The sequence below is a fragment of the Salvelinus sp. IW2-2015 genome, linkage group LG28, assembly GCF_002910315.2.
Source record: "Salvelinus sp. IW2-2015 linkage group LG28, ASM291031v2, whole genome shotgun sequence".
Classification (NCBI taxonomy): Eukaryota; Metazoa; Chordata; class Actinopteri; order Salmoniformes; family Salmonidae; genus Salvelinus; species Salvelinus sp. IW2-2015.
In genome coordinates, this window is record NC_036868.1 from 13,258,899 (window position 1) to 13,279,718 (window position 20,820).

At 43.0% G+C, this 20,820-nt stretch overlaps 3 protein-coding genes across 3 annotated transcripts in view; 2 read left to right on the plus strand and 1 right to left on the minus strand.

Moving 5' to 3' along the window:
• The window catches only part of LOC111954195 (cation-independent mannose-6-phosphate receptor-like), a 39,215-nt gene extending 25,502 nt beyond the window's left edge, over positions 1–13,713 (minus strand). The window contains 14 exon segments of the mRNA XM_023973727.2: positions 103–240; positions 1,189–1,335; positions 1,595–1,741; positions 2,643–2,819; positions 2,965–3,068; positions 3,191–3,383; positions 3,592–3,751; positions 3,972–4,077; positions 4,257–4,368; positions 8,433–8,565; positions 9,621–9,719; positions 10,182–10,306; positions 12,711–12,850; positions 13,487–13,713. Of these exon segments, the coding sequence (XP_023829495.1) occupies positions 103–240; positions 1,189–1,335; positions 1,595–1,741; positions 2,643–2,819; positions 2,965–3,068; positions 3,191–3,383; positions 3,592–3,751; positions 3,972–4,077; positions 4,257–4,368; positions 8,433–8,565; positions 9,621–9,719; positions 10,182–10,306; positions 12,711–12,850; positions 13,487–13,626 (1,921 nt within the window). The 5' untranslated portion in view covers positions 13,627–13,713.
• Positions 13,714–15,744: 2,031 nt separating this feature from the next.
• On the plus strand, positions 15,745–17,720 carry LOC111954630 (uncharacterized protein C1orf198 homolog). The gene is made up of 4 exons (XM_023974498.2): positions 15,745–16,114; positions 16,560–16,610; positions 16,726–17,394; positions 17,562–17,720. The coding sequence occupies exons 1-4, from the start codon at positions 15,809–15,811 to the stop codon at positions 17,616–17,618; spliced, it is 1,083 nt and encodes a 360-aa protein (XP_023830266.1). The 5' UTR covers positions 15,745–15,808; the 3' UTR covers positions 17,619–17,720.
• Positions 17,721–18,787: 1,067 nt separating this feature from the next.
• Positions 18,788–20,785, plus strand: clec11a (C-type lectin domain containing 11A). Its single transcript, XM_023974169.1, has 4 exons — positions 18,788–18,982; positions 19,291–19,387; positions 19,485–19,676; positions 19,808–20,785. Exons 1-4 carry the CDS (start codon positions 18,872–18,874, stop codon positions 20,206–20,208), a joined length of 801 nt encoding a protein of 266 aa, XP_023829937.1. The 5' UTR covers positions 18,788–18,871; the 3' UTR covers positions 20,209–20,785.
• Positions 20,786–20,820: the final 35 nt, after the last annotated feature.

The following is a 20,820-nucleotide window of genomic DNA, read 5'->3' on the forward strand; positions in this document are numbered from 1 at the left end:
AAACCTCCTGTCCTTGTCTCCCTGCTTCCATATGAAACAATATTAAAGTTCTGGACACGTGGACACAAATTGCTGGTAGGCATCTGGTTCCATGTGACCTACCAGCTTCAGGGTCTTCCACCTTGCAGTTGTCCCCCTCTGTCCTGGACATGACGCAGGCTGCAGCCGTGTACCACTCAAACTCATACACACAGCCGTCACTGGACACACTCCGCATGATGGGGGCACTCTCTAGGTCACCTGGGTAGAAGGATAGGGGGAGAGATGGGACACACACAGAAAGTCAGGAAGAGTTGAACAGCTAGACTTTAAAGACAACATTAAGGTAGGACTAAATGCTAGCTAGCTCCACTTTCAGGTAGTCTTGAAACGATACAAAAATGTTGACTTCGATACTAGGTTTAGTATCACGATACTCGATGCCATCACGATACTAGATATCAAAACGATACCACGGCAGAAAAGGCGGTGTATCAGCCATAGTCACAGAATGGCACTTGTTCCAAACAGATCTGTTGAGTTCAATATCGTTACAGATTTGAGATTTTTGAATGTATACATTAATGAATCAATTATACAAAAGTATACAATCAATTTGACGTTGGGRAAAAAAAATCCACAAGTGTATTACCGGCTGGGCACATCAATCTTAGATGATATTGCAGATCTAACACCCACTATCGGCTTCCTAGGCTACATTGGAAAGTGTTTTAGCCTGTAATGGACATTGTTTTGCAAACAGTAATTAACCGTTTCAACATTTTATATGCCGTGTTGCATCATTCAAGTGTTTTAAATTCTGTGCAGCATAAGTGGTGATGCAGCCCAGGCTCCTAGTGAGTGCAGTGGTTTCTCAGGACAGGCTAGAGCTAGCAATGAGGAAGTGGAGCAGGCATGGAGCAGGCACGGTGCTCTCATGCTAAAAGGGGACATTGGCATCACTGATACAGACTTGATCCTCTATCAAATCAGTAGACGACGTGAGACATTTGACAGATGTACCGAAAGTAACAAATTCTAGTATAGAACCGTTTTTCATGTTCAATTATAAAAAAGGAACAACGTTTCGGTATAAAATGCAACACTACTTTCAGGTGAACAATTGTTGTAAGAGTCAGGGCAAGAGTCAGGGCAATTGAACAATTGTTCACCTTGGACTCTGCAACTAACTATTTCTAACACTCTCACCTGGCTTGCACTTCAGAATCATGATGGTCTTGATTTTCGTGTGCTTCCTGCATTCTCCTCCCTCAGTGTATACCAGCTGTATGTCGTTGCTGTCAGTCTTGGTAGGGGAGGTGAGAAATTTGCCCAAGCTGATGACTTTTTCCTTTCCTAAAGGAGAGGAAGGAATACATGTTTTAAAGGCAACAAACAAGCTACAAACTGTAAGCCATCTTGGTCTCTCAATTTTGACAGCATGTTGTCCGTGTACAGATAAGAGTCAGGGCCTGTATTCAGAAAGCGTCTCAGAGTAGGTCTAGACTCAGTTGTTCCTTTTAGATCATAATGAACATGGGGGACCTGATCCTAGAACAGCACTCCTACTCTGAGTTGCTTTATGAAGACAGGCCCAGATCTTCTCCAGACGTACCCACTGCACAGATGGCAGCGTCCTCGGGGCAGGTGCTGGTGGCCCCCTGCTGGAGGACTTTGTGACACACATTGACGTACAAGCGCATCCTGTCTGACTTGGGGGTATTGGCATCCACAGCCTCCCAGTTCTGGGCCGACTCAGACTCTGAAAGGCACAAGACAAGTTATGTGGTTTAGCATATACACTGACTATATGCTCTTTCCATGGGACTGACCAGGTGAATCAAGATGAAAACTATGATCCCTTATTGATGTCACTTGTTAAATCCACTTCAAATCAGTGTAGATGAAGGGGAGGAGAAAGGTTAAAGAAGGATCTTGAACCCTTGAGACATGGATTGTGTATGTGTGCCATTCAGAGGGTGAATGGACAAGACAAAAGTTTTAAGCTCCTTTGAACAGGGTAAGGTAGGTGCCAGGTACACCGGTTTGTGTCAAGAACTGCAATGCTGCTGGGTTTTTCACACTCAAGTTTCCCGTATGTCTCAAGAATGGTCCACCACCAAAAGGACATCCAGCCAACTTGACACAACTGTGGGAAGCATTGGAGTCAACATGGGCCAGCAAACCTGTGGAATGATTTCGACACTTYGTAGAGTCCATGCCCCGACGAATTGATTGGGGGGTGCAACTCAATATTAGGAAGGTGTTCCTAAAGTTTGGTATACTCAGTGTACAGTATATATTTTTTGTGTGTGTGCATTTTACCCCCTTTTTCTCCCCAATTTTGTGATATCCAATTGCGATCTAATTACAAAGTTGTCTCATTGCTGCAACACCCCAACAGGTTTGGGAGAGATGAAGGTCGAGTCACRCGTCCTCCGAAACATGACCCGCCAAACCTACATGACCCGCCAAACCTTAAATGTACATTTAAAGGTATTAGGGCTCATACTCATCTTTCTGATCCCTTTCACTTAAGTATAAAATTGGAAGTCAAGGGGCTGGTCATTTACATTGAAACATGCTGATCGTCAACTGGGATGGAAGCTGAACGCAGTATTTAAGCTCTCTGCAAATGGAGATGATCCAGGACTCCATCTTACCAGGGTAACGTGTTAAGGTGGACAGGTCATAATGCTTATAGTGTATAGTCTTGTTGTCTGTGACCATGCAGAGTAGATTCTCCGTCTCCTTGACACAGGCGTAAGCCGTCTGCCAGTCAAAGTAGTAGGTGCAGTCTGTCTCACCAGCAAACACAGGCGAGCCGCGGCCACCGTTTCCTGAGAAACACACAAATAAAGAATAAGCTGGAATGTGATGGAAAATATTTTAATCTGTCATTGGGGAGAGTCCTCCACAGCAGAAAGCATTGTTCATTTAAAAGGTCCTTGCTTTCTCCTTGGACATGCTATGGGTTATGCTCACCTGCTGTTTTGTTGCACTCAAAGTTGATGATGGTCATGCGCTGAAAGCCCGAGCTACACCTGCTCCCATCTGGATAGATCAGAGTCAGATCTCCATCAGAGTACCTGGAATAGAGAACAATAAAAAGGGACAATTGTTACAAATAAGGGGAAAAGGAGAGAGAAGCTGAGATGGAGAAATATGAAGACATCTGGCAAGAAAATATGTTTATTAATATTTTAAAAACCTTAGTGTTTGATTCATGTATCTCCCGGCAATCTTTTTGACATCTCCCGTTGCTTTGACTTGGCAGGTGGACACATAGTGCTGGTCGTCACCACACTCTCCTGCCTTGGTCTCCCCACACACATTCAGGTAGTAGAAATAGCTGTCCTTCCCATCGCTGCTCTTGGCCTCAGCCATATAGGGGTCGTCTGTAGCTACACACACAGAATGTGACACAGTGATATTTGTGATATATTTCAACACGTCATTCACTGTTAGAGGAACTATCAAACTGTGAATAAAATTAGCCTGAGTCAGTGGGGAATTTGAACAGTCATATGAGTATTCATAGCATTACACAAAACAATATGCATTGCCCAATGTTTCTCAAAGCCTGGCATGCTCTGGGAATGGTGGACTCACGGCCGAGGGTGAGGTGGGTGAGGTCTATGTTGATGTCGTGCTGCTTGCTGGTCAGGGTGCAGTTGTGACTCTCCAGGTAGTCTCTGTGGCAGGCATACTCCGTCACCCACTCTACCTCATACCTGCAGTTGGACTTGGCTGTCATCTTGGGGTCACTGCCCTGTAATGGCAAGGTCAAAGGTCACACATGACTAAAATGATATTAACTGCCTGAGGGAGATCGTGTTGTTTAACCCAAAGTGTTTAAATTTAGGTTGACATGTGAAGCATACTTCTATTTTATGAAATACACTATTCTATGTATTAATACTTTCTGTAGTATGATGAATAGTGTGATCAATAGGGGATCCACGGGACAGACACCCAGGCTTCCGTCTTACCTCCTGCCTGCGTGAGGGGCAGATAAAGGTGATGGTGACAGCAGGGTTATGGCCACTGCAGAAGTCCGGCGGGCTGACTGAGGTTCCCTCATATCGGAGCCTCAATCTGACACAGTAAGAACGAGAGAAGTCAGCAGCTCAGTAAGGCAACGCAGCTCTGGAGCTGGTCGATAGTAATTGCTTCATTTTGACCTCTTGGCTAAGACTGAGGCAGACTAGAGACAGAGGCTGCTAGCTAGCAATTAGCATTGCCTGTGTTTATGTATGGCTTTAGCATGGCTGTACCGGTCCTTGGAGATCAGCTCTAGCTGGGTAGTTGGTAGGCCCATGCTGAAGGAGCCGTTGCTGGTGGTCAAGCAGGCAGCAGAGCCTGCGGGGCAGGGGCTCTCTGGTCGGTCTGTAGAGGTGGCAGAGGTGAGATGAATTAGCTTAGGGATTAAGAGTGTTGTGCCAGTAACCGAAAAGGTTTCTGGTTCGATTCCCTGAGTAGACTAGGTGAAAATTCTGTCGATGTGCCCTTGAGCAAACCTTATGCCTATATTTTACATATATATATATACACGCACACACACACACACAGTTGAATTCGGAAGTTTATAAACACTTAGGTTGGAGTCATTAAAACTCGTTTTTCAACCACTACACTAATTTCTTGTTAACAAACTACAGTTTTGGCAAGTCGTTTAGGACATCTACTTTGTGCATGACACAAGTCATTTTTCCAACAATTGTTTACAGACAGATTATTTCACTGTATCACAATTCCAGTGGGTCAGAAGTTTACATACACAGAGTTGACTGTGCTTTTAAACAGCTTGGAAAAATTCTGAAAATGATGTCATGGCTTTAGAAGCTTCTGATAGGCTAATTGACATCATTTGAGTCAATTGGAGGTGTACCTGTGGATGTATTTCAAGGCCTACCTTCAAACGCAGTGCCTCTTTGCTTGACATCATGGGAMAATCAAAAGAAATCAGCCAAGACTTCAGAAAAAAAATTGTAGACCTCCACAAGTCTGGTTCATCCTTAAGAGCAATTTCCAAACGTCTGTAGGTACCACGTTCATCTGTACAAAAAATAGTGCGCAAGTATAAATACCATGGGACTATGCAGCCGTCATACCGCTCAGGAAGGAGACAAGTTCTGTCTCCTAGAGATTAACGTACTTTGGTGCGAAAAGTGTAAGTCAATCCCAGAACAGCAGCAAAGGACCTTGTGAAGATGCTGGAGGAAACAGGTACCAAAATATCTATATCCACAGTAAACCGAGTCCTACATCGAGCCACTGCTCCAAAACCGCCATAAAAAAGCCAGGCTACGGTTTGCAACTGCACATGGGGACAAAGATTGTACTTTTTGGAGAAATGTCCTCTGGTTTGATGAAACAAAAATAGAACTGTTTGGCCATAATGACCATCGTTATGTTAGGAGGAAAAAGGGAGAGGCTTGCAAGCCGAAGAACACCATCCCAACCGTGAAGCACGTGGGTGGGCAGCATCATGTTGTGGGGATGCTTTGCTGCAGGAGGGACTGGTGCACTTCACAAAATAGATGGCATCATGAGGTAGGAAAATTACATGGATATATTGAAGCAACATCTCCAGACATCAGTCAGGAAGTTAAAGCTTGGTCGCAAATGGGTCTTCCAAATGGACAATGACCCCAAGCATACTTCCAAAATTGTGGCAAAATGGCTTAAGGACAACAAAGTCAAGGTATTGGAGTGGCCATCAAAGCCCTGACCTCAATCCTAAAGAACATTAGTGGGCAGAACTGAAAAAGCGTGTGCGAGCAAGGAGGCCTACAAACCTGACTCAGTTACACCAGCTCTGTCAGGAGGAATGGGGACAAATTACCACTTATTGTGGGAAGCTTGTGGAAGGCTACCCGAAACGTTGACCAAGTTAAACAATTTAAAGGCAATGCTACCAAATACTAATTGAGTGTATGTAAACTTCTGACCCACTGGGAGTGTGAAGAAATAAAAGCTGAAATAAATAATTCTCTCTACTATATATTGACATTTCACAATTCTTAAAATAAAAGTGGTGATCCTAACTGACCTAAAGAAATTGAATTTTTTCCAGGATTAAATGTCAGGAATTGTGAAACCCTGAGTTTAAATGTATTTGACTAAGGTGTATGTAAACTTCTGACTTCAACTGTGTATATACAGTGGGGCAAAAAAGTATTTAGTCAGCCACCAATTGTGCAAGTTCTCCCACTTAAAAAGATGAGGCTGTAATTTATCATATGGTACACTTCAACTATGACAGACGAAATGAAGAAGAAAAACAATCCAGAAAAATCACATTGTAGGATAAAAAATAAAAAATTAATTTTTTTTTAGTAAATGTCATTTTCTCCCCAATTTTCGTGGTATCCAATCGCTAGTAATTACTATCTTGTCTCATCGCTACAACTCCATACGGGCTCGGGAGAGACGAAGGTCGAAAGCCTGCGTCCTCCGAAGCACAACCCAACCAAGCCGCACTGCTTCTTAACACAGCGCGCCTCAACCTGGAAGCCAGCCGCACCAATGTGTCGGAGGAAACACCGTGTACCTGGCCCCCTTGGTTAGCGCGCACTGCCCGCGACAGGAATCGCTGAGCGCGCGAAGACAAGGATATCCTACGGCCAAACCCCCTAACCCGGACGACGCTTGACAATTGTGCGTCGCCCCATGGACTCCCGGTCGCGGCCGGCTGCGACAGAGCCTGGCGCGAACCCAGAGACTAGACCTAGACCACTGCGCCACCGGGGGCCCTACATTGTAGGATTTTCAATGAATTTATTTGCAAATTATGGTGGAAAATAAGTATTTGGTCAATAACAAAAGTTTATCTGATACTTTGTTATATACCCTTTGTTGGCAATGACAGAGGTCAAACGTTTTCTGTAAGTCTTCACAGGTTTTCACACACTGTTGCTGGTATTTTGGCCCATTCCTCCATGCAGATCTCCTCTAGAGCATGTGATGTTTTGGGGCTGTTGCTGGGCAACACGGACTTTCAACTCCTCCAAGATTTTATGGGGTTAGATCTGGAGACTGGCTAGGCCACTCAGGACCTTGAAATGCTTCTTACGAAGCCACTCCTTCGTTGCCCGGGCGGTGTGTTTGGGATCATTGTCAGGCTTTAAGACCAGCACGTTTCATCTTCAATGCCCTTGCTGATGGAAGGAGGTTCACTCAAAATCTCACGATACATGGCCCATTCATTCTTTCCTTTACACGGATAAGTCGTCCTGGTCCTTTGCAGAAAAACAGCCCCAAAGCATGATGTTTCCACCCCATGCTTCACAGTAGGTATGGTGTTCTTTGGATGCAACTCAGCATTCTTTGTCCTCCAAACACGACAAGTTGAGTTTTACCAAAAAGTTATATTTTGCTTTCATCTGACCATATGACATTCTCCCAATCTTTTCTGGATCATCCAAATGCTCTCTAGCAAACTTCAGACGGCCTGGACATGTACTGGCTTAAGCAGGGGGACATGTCTGGCACTGCAGGATTTGAGTCCCTGGCGCGTGTGTGTGTTACTGATGGTAGGCTTTGTTACTTTGGTCCAGCTTCTGCAGGTCATTACTAGGTCCCCCTGTGGTTCTGGGATTTTTGCTCACCGTTCTTGTGATCATTTTGACCCCACGGGGTGAGATCTTGCGTGGAGCCCAGATCGAGGGAGATTATCAGTGGTTTTGTATGTCTTCCATTTCCTAATAATTGCTCCCACAGTTGATTTCTTCAAACCAAGCTGCTTACCTATTGCAGATCAGTCTTCCCAGCCTGGTGCAGGTTACAAATTTTGTTTCTGGTGTCCTTTGACAGCTCTTTGTCTTGGCCATAGTGGAGTTTGGAGTGTGGACTGTTTTGAGGTTGTGGACAGGTGTCTTTTATACTGATAACAAGTTCAAACAGGTGCCATTAATACAGGTGACGATTGGAGGACAGAGGAGCCTCTTAAAGAAGAAGTTACAGGTCTGTGAGAGCCAGAAATCTTGCTTGTTTGTAGGTGACCAAATACTTATTTTCCACCATAATTTGCAAATAAATTCATTAAAAATCCTACAATGTGATTTTCTGGATTTTTTTTTCTAATTTTGTCTGTCATAGTTGAAGTGTACATATGATGAAAATTATAGGCCTCTCTCATATATTTAAGTGGGAGAACTTGCACAATTGGTGGCTGACTAAATACTTTTTTGCCCCACTGTATATATACACACACATTCTTTAAGAATGTGAAATGAAGTGTATATATATATATACACACACATATATCACATACATATATACACACATACATAATATATACATATATGCTAAATGCCACTGATATAGATTCATGATTTAAATTGTTATACCCTACTTTCACAGAAGAGTAAACAGTATCACTGAACTGATGATACTGTACAGTATAATTTCTTAATCATAAAACAATTGAGCACAGTAAAGAAACTCACTTAGGCTTCTGCATATGTTAATATAAAAGTCAACTTCATCATCCGAGTCATCCACCAGGTAACCATCTGTGAGTTTGATGAGTGGGTTCAGGTCATGCTTTTTCCCATCTGTGTCAAAGACATAGCAAGGGACCTAGACACAGAGTGAAAGAGTAAAGAATTACAACATCCCAGGATTGATCGTCTTCTATTTTCAGTTTGTTATGGACTGGTACCTACTGTAACTGAAATCCAATATACACTGAGTACACCAAACATTAGGAACACTTTCCTAATATTGAAGTGTATACCCCCTTTCTCCCTCAGAAAAGCCTAAAATCATCAGGGCATGGACTCTACAAGGTGTCGAAAGCTTTCATTTACATTTTAGTTATTTAGCAGACTCTCTTATCCAGAGCAACTTAGAGGAGCAATTAAAGTTAAGTGCCTTGCTCAAGGGCACATTGACCAATTGTTCAACTAGTTGGCTCGGGGATTCGAACCAGCGACCATTACGTTACTGGTCCAATGCTAGGCTCTCTGCCGCCCTAGGGATACTGGCTCATGTTGACTAAAATRCTTCCCACTGTTGTGTCAAATTGGCTGGATGTCCTTTGGGTGGTGGACCATTCTTGATACACACAGGAAACCGTTGAGGGTGAAAAACCCAGAAGTGTTGCAGTTCATGACACAAACCGGTGCGCCTTGCACCTACTACCATATCCCGTTCTAAGGCACTTAAATATTTTGTCTATTCACACTTGAATGGCACACACACAATCCATGTCTCAATTGTCTGAAATCTTAAAGATCCTTCTTTAACCTGTGTTCTCCCTTTCATCTAAAATGATTTGAAGTGGATTTAACAAGTGACATCATAAGGGTTGTCATGGAAAGAGCATGTTTTGTTTTCTTTACTCAGTGTAATATTGGAATGACTTGACATTTAAATTAAACATTTACTTTATTCTATTCATTTTTTTTTTTCTTTAAACAAGAGACAGCAAAGGACTTTCTGAGAACTCATGATTTTCCACAGTGTGAATGTGCTCATCACATACTCACCTCCCCCCCACACAGTGGTACCACCGATGCCTTACACACTGCCACTGAGTCACACGCGTCTGCACGCACGCACACACACACACCACAAAGGGGTGATATACACACATCCTGCCCTAACAGCTGCAGACCACAATTCAGACATACCTCTTTATTGGGCTTGTATTTATCCTTTTTGCAGGCTGCATATGTTCTCCATTCAAAATAATGAACACACTGGGCCACAGTGACAAACTCTGGTGTTCCCTGGGGGTAAGAGAACAAATATAGTTCAAGTTGACATACTGTATGACCTGACCGTTTACTCAATCTTATAACTGCTACAGTAGACGTGGCTGTGACGGCCTACAAGAAAGTCACTACTTGAGGAACTGGACTGGCAGCATGATTACTGTGTTTGTTCAGCAGCAAAGCTCCTGCAATCACATGATCACACTTATCAACAAGCAGGCCTGGTATTATTTTTATAAATGATAGTTAATATGTTTCTCAATAGAACTTCAAATGTTCAAATAAAGAAACCACCGCAGAGTGGTTGCAGTTTCATTACACCACCAGACTGACAAAGAACAACGCTTTGTGATGAAATTATTCTCCAACTAAAACCCACAAGTGTGGTTTGACAGGAAATTCATCAGCAGCTTCCAATACATATATTTCCCCATGACTACTCTTCATTTGTAATGACAGGTGTTACTGGTGATTTACCATAGTCTTCCCACACTGGAAACTGATGCTGCTCTGGACATTAGTCCCACTACTGCCTGGGCACTTCTCAGTGCTGTTGAAATCTATCACACTGCTCCCAGTCACCTTCTTTAAGGACAGATCACCTGGAAATAGAAGTGGATGAGTTAGAAACATGCCTCTTAAACACGCAAATGCTGAGACAAGTAATAGAATTGTTTAAGAATTTGTTTCAGTACGCTATGCTGAACCATGTACTCCCTGCAAAACAAACTCAACAATTCATTAAAACCTTAAACTTTCCCAGTGGTTATTTTAGTGGATGATTAATACAGGTTTCAACTGACTCTGAAGCCTCCACCAATTCTCCCAGTTCCTACAGCGGTGGGGTCAAAGCATTACGGCACAGGGTCTGGAAGGGTTAGTAGTTGAGGCCATTTTTCTGCTGAGCTGTCTGGCCATGTACAGTCCAGACAGATAAACAGCATGGGAGCATGATCTACTGGACAACACTGCCTGTCTCTGTCTGCTCTGCCAACAGCCTGGCGCCTGGGCAGGCTCCATACTTACAGTTACAGCTAAACTCCAACCAGAGAGAGAGAGAACAGAGCAGAGAGAATATACTTTTTGACCAGTTATTACCTCAAAGACACTGTATTTTCCCCTCTAACCACATTGGCTGGAGTTTCTGTTATTGTGTTTTGAAGGGGCAGAATCCAGCAAGGACTAACTGCTTTGCACAGCAGAAAACACCTTCTCAGAGTGACGTAAAAAGGTTTAGGGTACAGCACCAACAGCAAAGCTTTATGTAATGATAAGTAGGGCATTTATATTTTACTATTGCTTGTCCAGATAGCACTGAATAAACAGACACTGCTATTAGCTTTCATTGATTTTACTGTATTTTGACCACAGAGACTGAATCCACTGCTGTGTTGTGACAGTGTTCACTACTTACAAGTCCTATTTTAATTCCCTTCATGCACCATGCTTTATCGCTCTTATATCATTAGATATCTTCAGTATGCATGCATGACTGTATGTCGCTTTGGATAAAAGCGTCTGCTAAATGCCGCATATCATATATATACATATATGACCTAAAGTAAAGCTATTCAGCAGAACCTGGAGCTGATATATTGCTACTCAGCTGACCCAGTAACATAAATTACTAAACAATAGAGGTGACCTGGAACATTCAAACGCATATTATGCAAGGTCAATTGCCTGCACGCAAGCAGCCTCGTTGAATTCAGAGGAAAGCTGTGTGAGCAAATCTATGCTTGCAAATTGTTTGTTCCATGCTTATCATAGCGTAAAGGCACAGTCATGTGAACAGGCAGCTCCTCTGGTTCACCTTTAACCTCCATTGATTATTCCAACACAAAAGACATAGGTTAGCCACTAGTTATCAGCATTAGCTCCGTCACAAGAGCCCCTTCCTATCCTACTCTGACACTCAGAGCTTGTTGAGTTGAGCCCAGGGTGTAATACCAGCTGCAGGCATTTCTCTCATGTAGACTTTAATCATGACCTGACTTTGTTTCACCCTGAGCGCGACCAAACAAAGATTAGGCAATGAGAGTGAAGGTCATGGCCAAGTGTCCCGGGCCGGGACTTGTTGTGATGATCATGTTATGGAATAGTCTAGTCCAGTAGCCCTGTTCTCTGACATGGCCTCCTTACAATGCAGATTCATTTGAGCACATTCATTTGAGCTTAAAAAATTATGAGTAAGTCCAGGTAAACCACAAAACATGTATTGCCAAAACAGCTAGCCTATATTTGACAAGGAAAACCACTTCTCTGAAATGCTTAGCTATGTCAGCACTAAAGTGAAGCAAAGCCAAGTATTAAGTGTGATTCAATTAGTTTTATATCAGTGCTTCCTCTGTTTACAGCAAAAGCTGAGGCTCCCATTTTTTCAGTTGGGGGATTTTAATGACATACCTTACCAAATAGTACTGGAAAATGTGTCATCATTGAGGAACAGTTTGATAAGATAAACTCCCAGTAAAAGTTTGCCTACCTTTTAAGTTTTGTTTGAACAGACCCTAATCATTGACCTTTCACCAAATCATAATGCAAACTTTGTATTTTATAACAAATTGTGTCTCTTCACGAAACTGCATTAAACCAGCACCTCACTGAAACAAATCAACTGAATCAATGGACATTGACTTGACTGGCATCTGACTGGAATCCGTTCAGGCCCATCCTTACTTCGGGATGCTCATGGTGTTATTGCTGACTCCCACTGTGTCCTGGCAGCAGCATCTACTACAGTGATCTATTCTACAGCAGCAAAACATTCTGCCTAATCAGCAGGCCAGATCATCAGATGCCAACCTCACTTAATGAACCCTTAGCACATCCTCCAAACAGCGGCAGGGCCCTGTACTGGAATTAGGGCCAATAGTTTTCCCTGAGCATAAGTTACCAGACCGGGAAAAACTCCAGAGCCTTGTAATAGTTTACAAGGGCCAGTGCCCAGTTGGTACTGACCAGGTCACATTGTCAGGGAAAAAACTTATCGCTAACTATACTCACCCACTGACTGGTTATTTTGACTGGTGAGGTTGTTGGCACAGACAGCACTGCCGGCCCCACATCCGGTGTGAGGTGAGGAGTCACAGAGCTTCAGTGTGTATTTTACTTTGTTGTCTTGGTCTATAGCCTCCCATTTGTAACTGTAGGACAAGGAGACAGAAGAAGAAAAATAATAATAGTTGTTGAAATACATTTGCAGTCATTCACACCACCTCAACGTTTACATAAAACAGACATTGTATTGTTTAGTTATCTATGTGTCCTCAAAAAACATAGTAAAAAAAACATTAATATGCAGTTCCAAATATGATCACAGCAACGTTTTCATGACTCAGAAATGAATCACCATATATGGCTATTATTTTAACCTAGTACATAACATTAGCCTACAATTTTCTTTCCAAACAAACAACTCGTGACGCTTCTGTCTATCCACCGACCTCTTCCAGATGCCAGTTCTATTTTAAGCCGTCTGTTCTCACAAGTATAGTCTCATAATAAATACCGTGGTCAGCCAACTGACTACACACCACCTTTCTATCCAAACAACTGCCTTGTAAAACCAGGTTCAGGCGCTACGCCAGATGAGGAGCATCTGACAATGGAGACACAATACTGTTCCCATCCTCATATGTATATCATTGTTCTGTACCACTCTAAATGAACTGTATAAGCTGCGTTTGTTGCTAAATATCCTTCCAATTTCCAAAGAAGCTTCATACCCTCTTTTTTACTGTCATGAGAATGCGCGAGTGAGCGGTGCCTCCATACTATACCTGCAGAGGTCTTGGTACCAGAGGCTGACATCAGAACCCGCTGTGCCGGAGGGAAATGTAACCAGGACCGTTGTGATCGAACCAAGTAACATTACTATTTTCCAAGGCACAGCCTTGTAACAATTGCAAAGCGAGTGCATGTTTTGTATCCAGTATTATAAACTAGAGCACTATGTCCGACATGATACAGCAAAAGTCCGCTGGTAGTCTTAGCAGGAACTGGGTGAATCACATGACAAACTGAACACATGATAGAAGACGTCACGTGGCATGACCTTCCATGAGTCATCGTGAACAACGCGTTCACGTTATGACGGAGTTATTGGAGGAACGACTTGTCTACTTCAGAGGAACGACTTGGAGYGTTCAAGTGCCTCGGAGCACGAATGGAACGCAATAACCATTCATGCCAAATAATAATTTGTGGGTGCTTATATTTCTCCTATTGGAAATTGGAAATCGATTTTTTTGCAAAGCCCACTCTCCCCGAGACAACCTCAGATAGTGTGGTCATGGCCAAGGTTTGCCATTATCAACTGCAACATTAATTAGGTTTAAGTGCCTTGCTCACTGGCGACCTTTCGTTTGATGGGCTACCTGCCGCCCTGGTAGGTGATGTCAGATTTCAGAATGTGGGAAATATCAGGGTCCAGAGATCATACCCGAGTTTCCTAGTCATAATTATGAGTTGGAGGAGTGTTCACTTGGATTTTTCCACCACCATGCTAAGGTGGCTAATGCTACTTCCTGATGTTGTAGTGCACTTCAGYCAGTGTTACGCCTTGAACACACCGACAGTGTTTTTGCGCAGAATGGTACACAACATCATCTGGATATGCCTGCAACAAAATTTCAACATTAACCTTCTGCTGCCATTTCTGTCAAGCCATCTAAGCATACGTTCGATAAATCCAATTTATGCAACGCAATGCTGCAAGGGAAACACAGCGTTGCATTGGAAATGAATGTACTTCTGGTGTACCAAAATGCAATTACACTGTCGGTATACAACATCCGGAAGTTGTCAGAAAATGGTAGTGGAAATCTTTGTTTTATTAAGACGTAAGCATTTCCCCTGTTCTTTCCACAACGGTGAGCCATTAAATCGAGTTAAGGAGAAAATTGACTCCTTTGCAGCGTTAATGGATGATAGGAGTGTATAGCCGGCTGCATACATTCCATTTGGACGGTATAATGAAATAACTCAATATCGCCATCTGTAGGACTGGGTAATCTTATCATAGCACTGGCAAACCATGGTTGACCAGTGGTGTGTATTAACCCTTGATGACTAAGAGGGGGAGCTGTATTGAAGCCAACATGCAGCCATCTTGGCACTCCTCCTCAATTGTAAAAAGCTTTTATTAATGTATACATTCGTTTTTGACACGTTTATTCTTTTACAGGCACTTAATGCATACTTTTAAATTATATTATGTTAACTAAACACACATTTAAAATGAATAAATATACAAAAATATATTTTTGAGAGTACAAATGTTACTGTCCCCACTACAACAAAAACACTTGAATACATGGAATTTTGTCCTTGAAACATTTAATTTAAATACTGTAGATTTCCATTAATTCCTATGGAGGACTGCTCATACTAGGGAGTGCCTACGTGGTCGATCAGTGGCTTTCAAAGCCTCTCGGTGGCCAATACATAGCATCATCAATCCAGGGTTTATATAAATCATTGTGCTTGACCAACTCCCTGACGAAAATGTCTGACCTTTATCCCATCATAAGAAGGTTCATGACCATTATAGTAGCCTATTCTAATTATATGGCTGCAAATGAGTGGTCGCGTTCCCCTGCTCAGACGTTGTTGCATCAACCAATGATTACGGCTAAGTCGTCGACTGTGTCATAGACTGACAGTTACCGCGTTCACATAATTTGGGAACTCGGAAATCTCAGACGTATGACTTCAGTTTGTTCAAGACAACTGGGAACTCGGGAAAAAAACTAGCCCCGACTGGGGAAAAAATATGTTTAACGGCCACTCAACTGGGAATTCCAAGTTGGAAACTCGGACATCTTTCTAGAGCTCCAACTTTCCGACCTGAAGATGACTGACGTCATCATTTTACCTTATTCTTTTTCGGTGAGTTCCCCGTTATCTTGAAAGCACCAAGGTTGCTATAACATTTGATGGTGTTAGCTGATTCTTAAAATAGCTACCTATTCAGGYGTTGTAATATTTGGCATGCGTCAGCAACGCCTAGGCAGGGGAACGCGCTCATCATCTTCCCATTCATACGTCATCAATGACCGCTCCCTGTCAACGCTCAGGAATGCTGTACAGCTGGTCGAAAAATGGCTGCTGCGACTATGGCAGGGGCCGATGCCCATAGGATGGAGCAGAAAAAGTTGGAKTATTTCTCCTCCATCAACTCCATGGCCAGGAAAATAATGCAAGAAAGGGAGAACATCAAGGAGAGACATGGACCCGATTGGGAGAAAATGACACCGAATGAACAAGACAGCGCCATCGACAATGGAATGATGGACCCACATATTCGTGCTCGATATGCTATGCATAAGGTTGACCGAGAAGAAGTCATTTGTTATCCAAAATTGCTCATTCAGACTGGACAGAAAATTGTCCATTTTGGTGTTGAGGTATGGACTTTTACCCGATTTGCATTGGTAGCCACATATCTATTTCATATAGAATGATCTACTTTTTCTTGCATGATACCAGCTAGCTAAAATGGCTAACACACGAATTTGGTTAGCCACGATTGAGATTTGGGCTGGTAAACATCATACCAGTAACAAAACAATGCAAGAGCAAGACCATGTTTTCAACATGGTCTTCCCCATGGTATATACGGATGGGCATTTTGTATGATAACATGCTCTGTCTGATTTGGGAAATCTGGGAAACTAGCTATTTTTGTTTTGCTGTCAATTGATTCACTGGATTATCAAAACACTCAGCCAGCTAGTACAGTCCTATAGTCCAGTAACCTGACTGTGGCAGTGTTTCTGCATGTGAAGAGAGTAGTGGTTTGTCACTAATCATCACACTTTGATGAAAACATCTGTTTTTGTTCAATTTCAGGACATAACTTGGCAAGATGAGCACTCTGCCCCATTTTCCTGGGAGACCAAGGTGTGTATGACTGTGCCCATGTTGTATTCTACCATTCACAAGATTACCTTAAATTGATGTAGCTACAGTACACATTTTATTTTCGGTCAACACACTATCTCCTCTCTCTTTACAGAGCCAGTTGGACATCAGCCTGACAACAGGTGAATCTGTGCAGGGCATCTCCGCTTCAACAGTTAACTACAAGCCAACTAATGTCACCCAGAGCAGCCAGCTGAGCAAGGTGTCCAATGGCGAGAGCCTCGGCCTGGGCAGGAAAGAGGAGTCCTCCTCCTTCTGGAAGATCAGTGCTGAGAGATCCAGGCTGGAGGGTGAACAGGCAGACTTCCAATCCCTAACCCCCAGCCAAATCAAGTCCCTGGAGAAGGGGGAGAAGCCACTGCCCTCCTACCTTCGTCAGGAGCCCACCCCCAAGGAGGCAGAGGAGAGCCCACCCCCGGTACGGGTGACCTCGCAGAGATCCCCCAGGCCGCCTGCGCCTCCTCCCCCTGTGCCCATCGGTGTCCCCCCCCCAGCAGCCATAAGTGTGACCCCTATGAGCGTGACTCCTACCCCTGCTCTTATCAGTGTGTCGTCCACTGTGGCTGGCTGGGAGCACGCTCAGAGCACCCTCCCCTCAGTCAGCAACACAGTGGAGGACGTCTTCACTCCAGGGCTGGCCAATAAATCCCCGGGGCTGCCCACCAATTCCCCTGCCCGCTCAGGCAACACTGCCAGAGAGAGAGAGGAGAAGGCTGCTGCTCAGTCTGAGKCGCAACTGGCCACCAGTCCCACCTTCGCTCAGGTGAACAACCCATTGTGGTTTGATACTGATCAAAAATTGACAACAGCATTTACCTGTGTAGTAACAGTCTAATTACTCTGTATTACATGTTGTTACATAGTACATTTACTTCAAGTTGTGTTCTGTACTGTTCTAATTGAATGTTCTTTTTTTTTTTTTCATACCAGTTTAATACCAACAGTAACGTCCTGAGGACCGGATTTGACTTTCTTGACAACTGGTAACAGCGGCTTCAAGTAACAACATTGAGTGACTGGATCAACTCAACATTAGAAGGACCATTGTGATGACCATTTTAATACATGTATTAAGGAAAGCCAACAATTGAACTGACAATGTCTATTTATCTTAAATGGCTTTTTATGGCATATCTCACTACGTGTGCTTTTGATTCCCCACTGCCAGAACCCGCACCCTCCAGCTGTTACCTTTACCTTTTTTACTCTGACCTCGTACTAGTGCTAAGCATTACTGTAGTATACACTAATGAGAAGCACTCAGTGGTATGTTTAGAAAGCCATCATGTTAAGTGATTTATACCACTTGCAATATAGATCTACAACCATTTTACATTACAAGAGAGTACTATTTTACAGAATTTTGTATGTAAATTATATTTACTGTATGCTATATTGCACTCATACATTTTGAAAACCTGGATTCAAAGCAAATAAATTATAGAGAATGAAGTCGTTGTTCTGGGATTGTAATTTTTTTGATTCAGTGACTATATCAGTCCACAATGTGGCAGCAGAGATCTTGGTTTAAATGAGAACATCTCACAAATATACAAATAGAGAATGAACCGTCTGAGCAGACCCTGATAAAATGGAAACGCAAAGCATCAGACATGTGTACTGTATGTCTGTATTGGTCAAGTTACTCCAAGTGTACTGTCAAAAACATGCTTATGGAGGATACTGCACATCCTATTTTTGCGTTGTACAGTTATCCTCAGCAATCTGTATGAAAATTTCAGTTTTGCCTCACACTCAGCCCTTTCAGTGTCTGGCAGTAGCCACACCCAGACATCCTAGCAGACCTAGCTAGCTCATGTCCAAGTCCTGGGGCCTGTGGAATGGAAAGTATGATTTTTGTGGCATTTTAACTGGCATTCCTCCTGTCTGCCATGACTTCAGCACATAGGGATASATTGACTCTCATTTTCCCTGCAAATTTACTCACCACAACCACTGCACAACCACTGCCTCTACTACTGTGATTTATTTACACTGGCAAATCCTCATGTTCGCCGTAATAAAAGTGGACTGTATTAATAGGAACATGTGTGCCATTAAGATGGTCCACCTCTAAAAGTGCACTGTTAACACAGAGTGTGGAAGTGGGAGGTGATAGGAAAAGCAGGTTTCCTGTTGTTGGGGAGGCCCGCCCAGGACAAGTCAGAACGACAGGAGAGAGTGAGATTGAGAGAGAGAGGGGGCACGACAGAGGGATACCAAAGTTACTACAGGGTAAAATGGGAATAGCAGCCATCCTAGTCATCGTCTTGTGTATGTGTTCACTCAGCTTGACTGATCTGGACAGCGGCATCAAAGATGGAGATCCTTTCGATGCAACACCAACTGAGGTGAGGACTTGTACTCGCTTGAAGTTTTTGAGCTAAGACATAAAATCAGTTAAGGTGGTATAGTAGCACATTGTTAGTGCAGTAAGAATGGAATGAATTCTCCAGATGCACATAAACTCAAATAGAGTACTGTAACATTTTCATTATGTTGTCATTATTGCATGGAAACCCCTAGACTAGTTTAATGTCTTTTTAACTATAGTGTATTTTTAGTGGAGCTATTTAGTGTAACAGTCCCAATATAATGGAAATCAGTGGAGGAGCTGGAGTATTGGTTGCAAATGTTTTACCCTCACTGTTTCCTTCAGAATCCAGAGACTCAGGGGAAACAGGCGAGAGAAGACTTACCGGAGGAGCAAGAGCCCAGTCCTGTCTCAGACTTTGACAACACATACAACTATATTTGTATGTCTGCACAGACTCAACAAAAGTTATACACTACACACTGAACAAATTATTGCTGAATTGTCAGACATAACTTCTGATGTTTTCTCTTTAACAGTGTCCAGGCTGGCAGCAATGGATCAGGCCATCCACAGACTGAATGTGGGCCACTACACCCTGGACGTGAAGGTGACCCAACTGCTGGACAGAGTGTCCCGGCTGGACGGCACCCTCGGGGAGGTAGAGGAGACCATGCAACAGATATCGCTCCTCACGAAAGAGAACCGCAAGGAGATTGGCCGCTTGGAGGGTATGTCCGCATTCTGCATACCTCCCTTGAACTTTTTACTCTCAATAGTTCAAATGTTTTAAAATGGAAGGATGAAAAACCATTATAAAATCATGAAAAACTAAAGGTGAAATGTTTCCTCCTCTTCCTAGGATGTCAGAAGGGCCGACGGGTGGGGTATAAGTGCTATCTGGTCTACCGCACATATGAGACGTATGCAGGGGCAGCTCAGAAGTGCCTGGAGCGGGGTGGAAGGATGGCCATGCCTCGGGACAGAAAGGAGCAGGAGGCCTTGGCAGACTACGTCAAGGCTTTCTTTCATCCAGGGAACTGGCCTGTGTGGCTGGGCATCAATGACCTGCGCTCTGAGGGACTCTACYTGTTTGAGGACAACACACGCGTCACCTACTTCCAGTGGCGCAAGCACTTCCTCTCCAGCCAGCCGGACGGTGGCAAGCGGGAGAACTGTGTGGCCATGGCTTCAGATGATGGGGACTGGTGGGACAACTATTGTGACAGGAATATGTCTTACCTCTGTGAGTTTGATGCCTAATCCTTTTCTTCAAACTTTTGACAAGTATCTGACATTTCAGAAACACAAATCCAGCCAAGCTTGACGAAAATGTACCTAGTGGATAATCTATCATGAGTAGTTGTCTATCTTGTTATATATTTCAAGTAAAATCTTTTGTTTTTTTGTTTGTTTAAAAAGCAATAGGGGATGTCATTGATCCACAATCTATATATCATACTGTTCAATACTCAATAACATTTTTGTTTACTAGCTGATGGTGCTTGTGTTGAATAATAATCCATAACACATTTAACATACTGTTAAAAAAGAAAACAGTATCAAACCCATACTGTACAGACAGACAGTGCTCATCTTAGTCCACACTGAAAAAATAAATATATACGTAACTTATTACTCACTCTAAGCTATGCAAATCTCTTTGGCTGAATACCGAATACTTTGGATCGAATATTTAATCTAAAACTGGATTATCAAAATATTTATTCAGTTTATCATGATTAAAAGCATACAATGTTATTACTGTACTTTTTCACAGTTAATGTAAACAGCATAGTTTCAGGACAAATATTGGGCAATAAAATATTTGAAAATGCTCTGTCACAGTATCATGATCAGATTTGTTTTACTCAT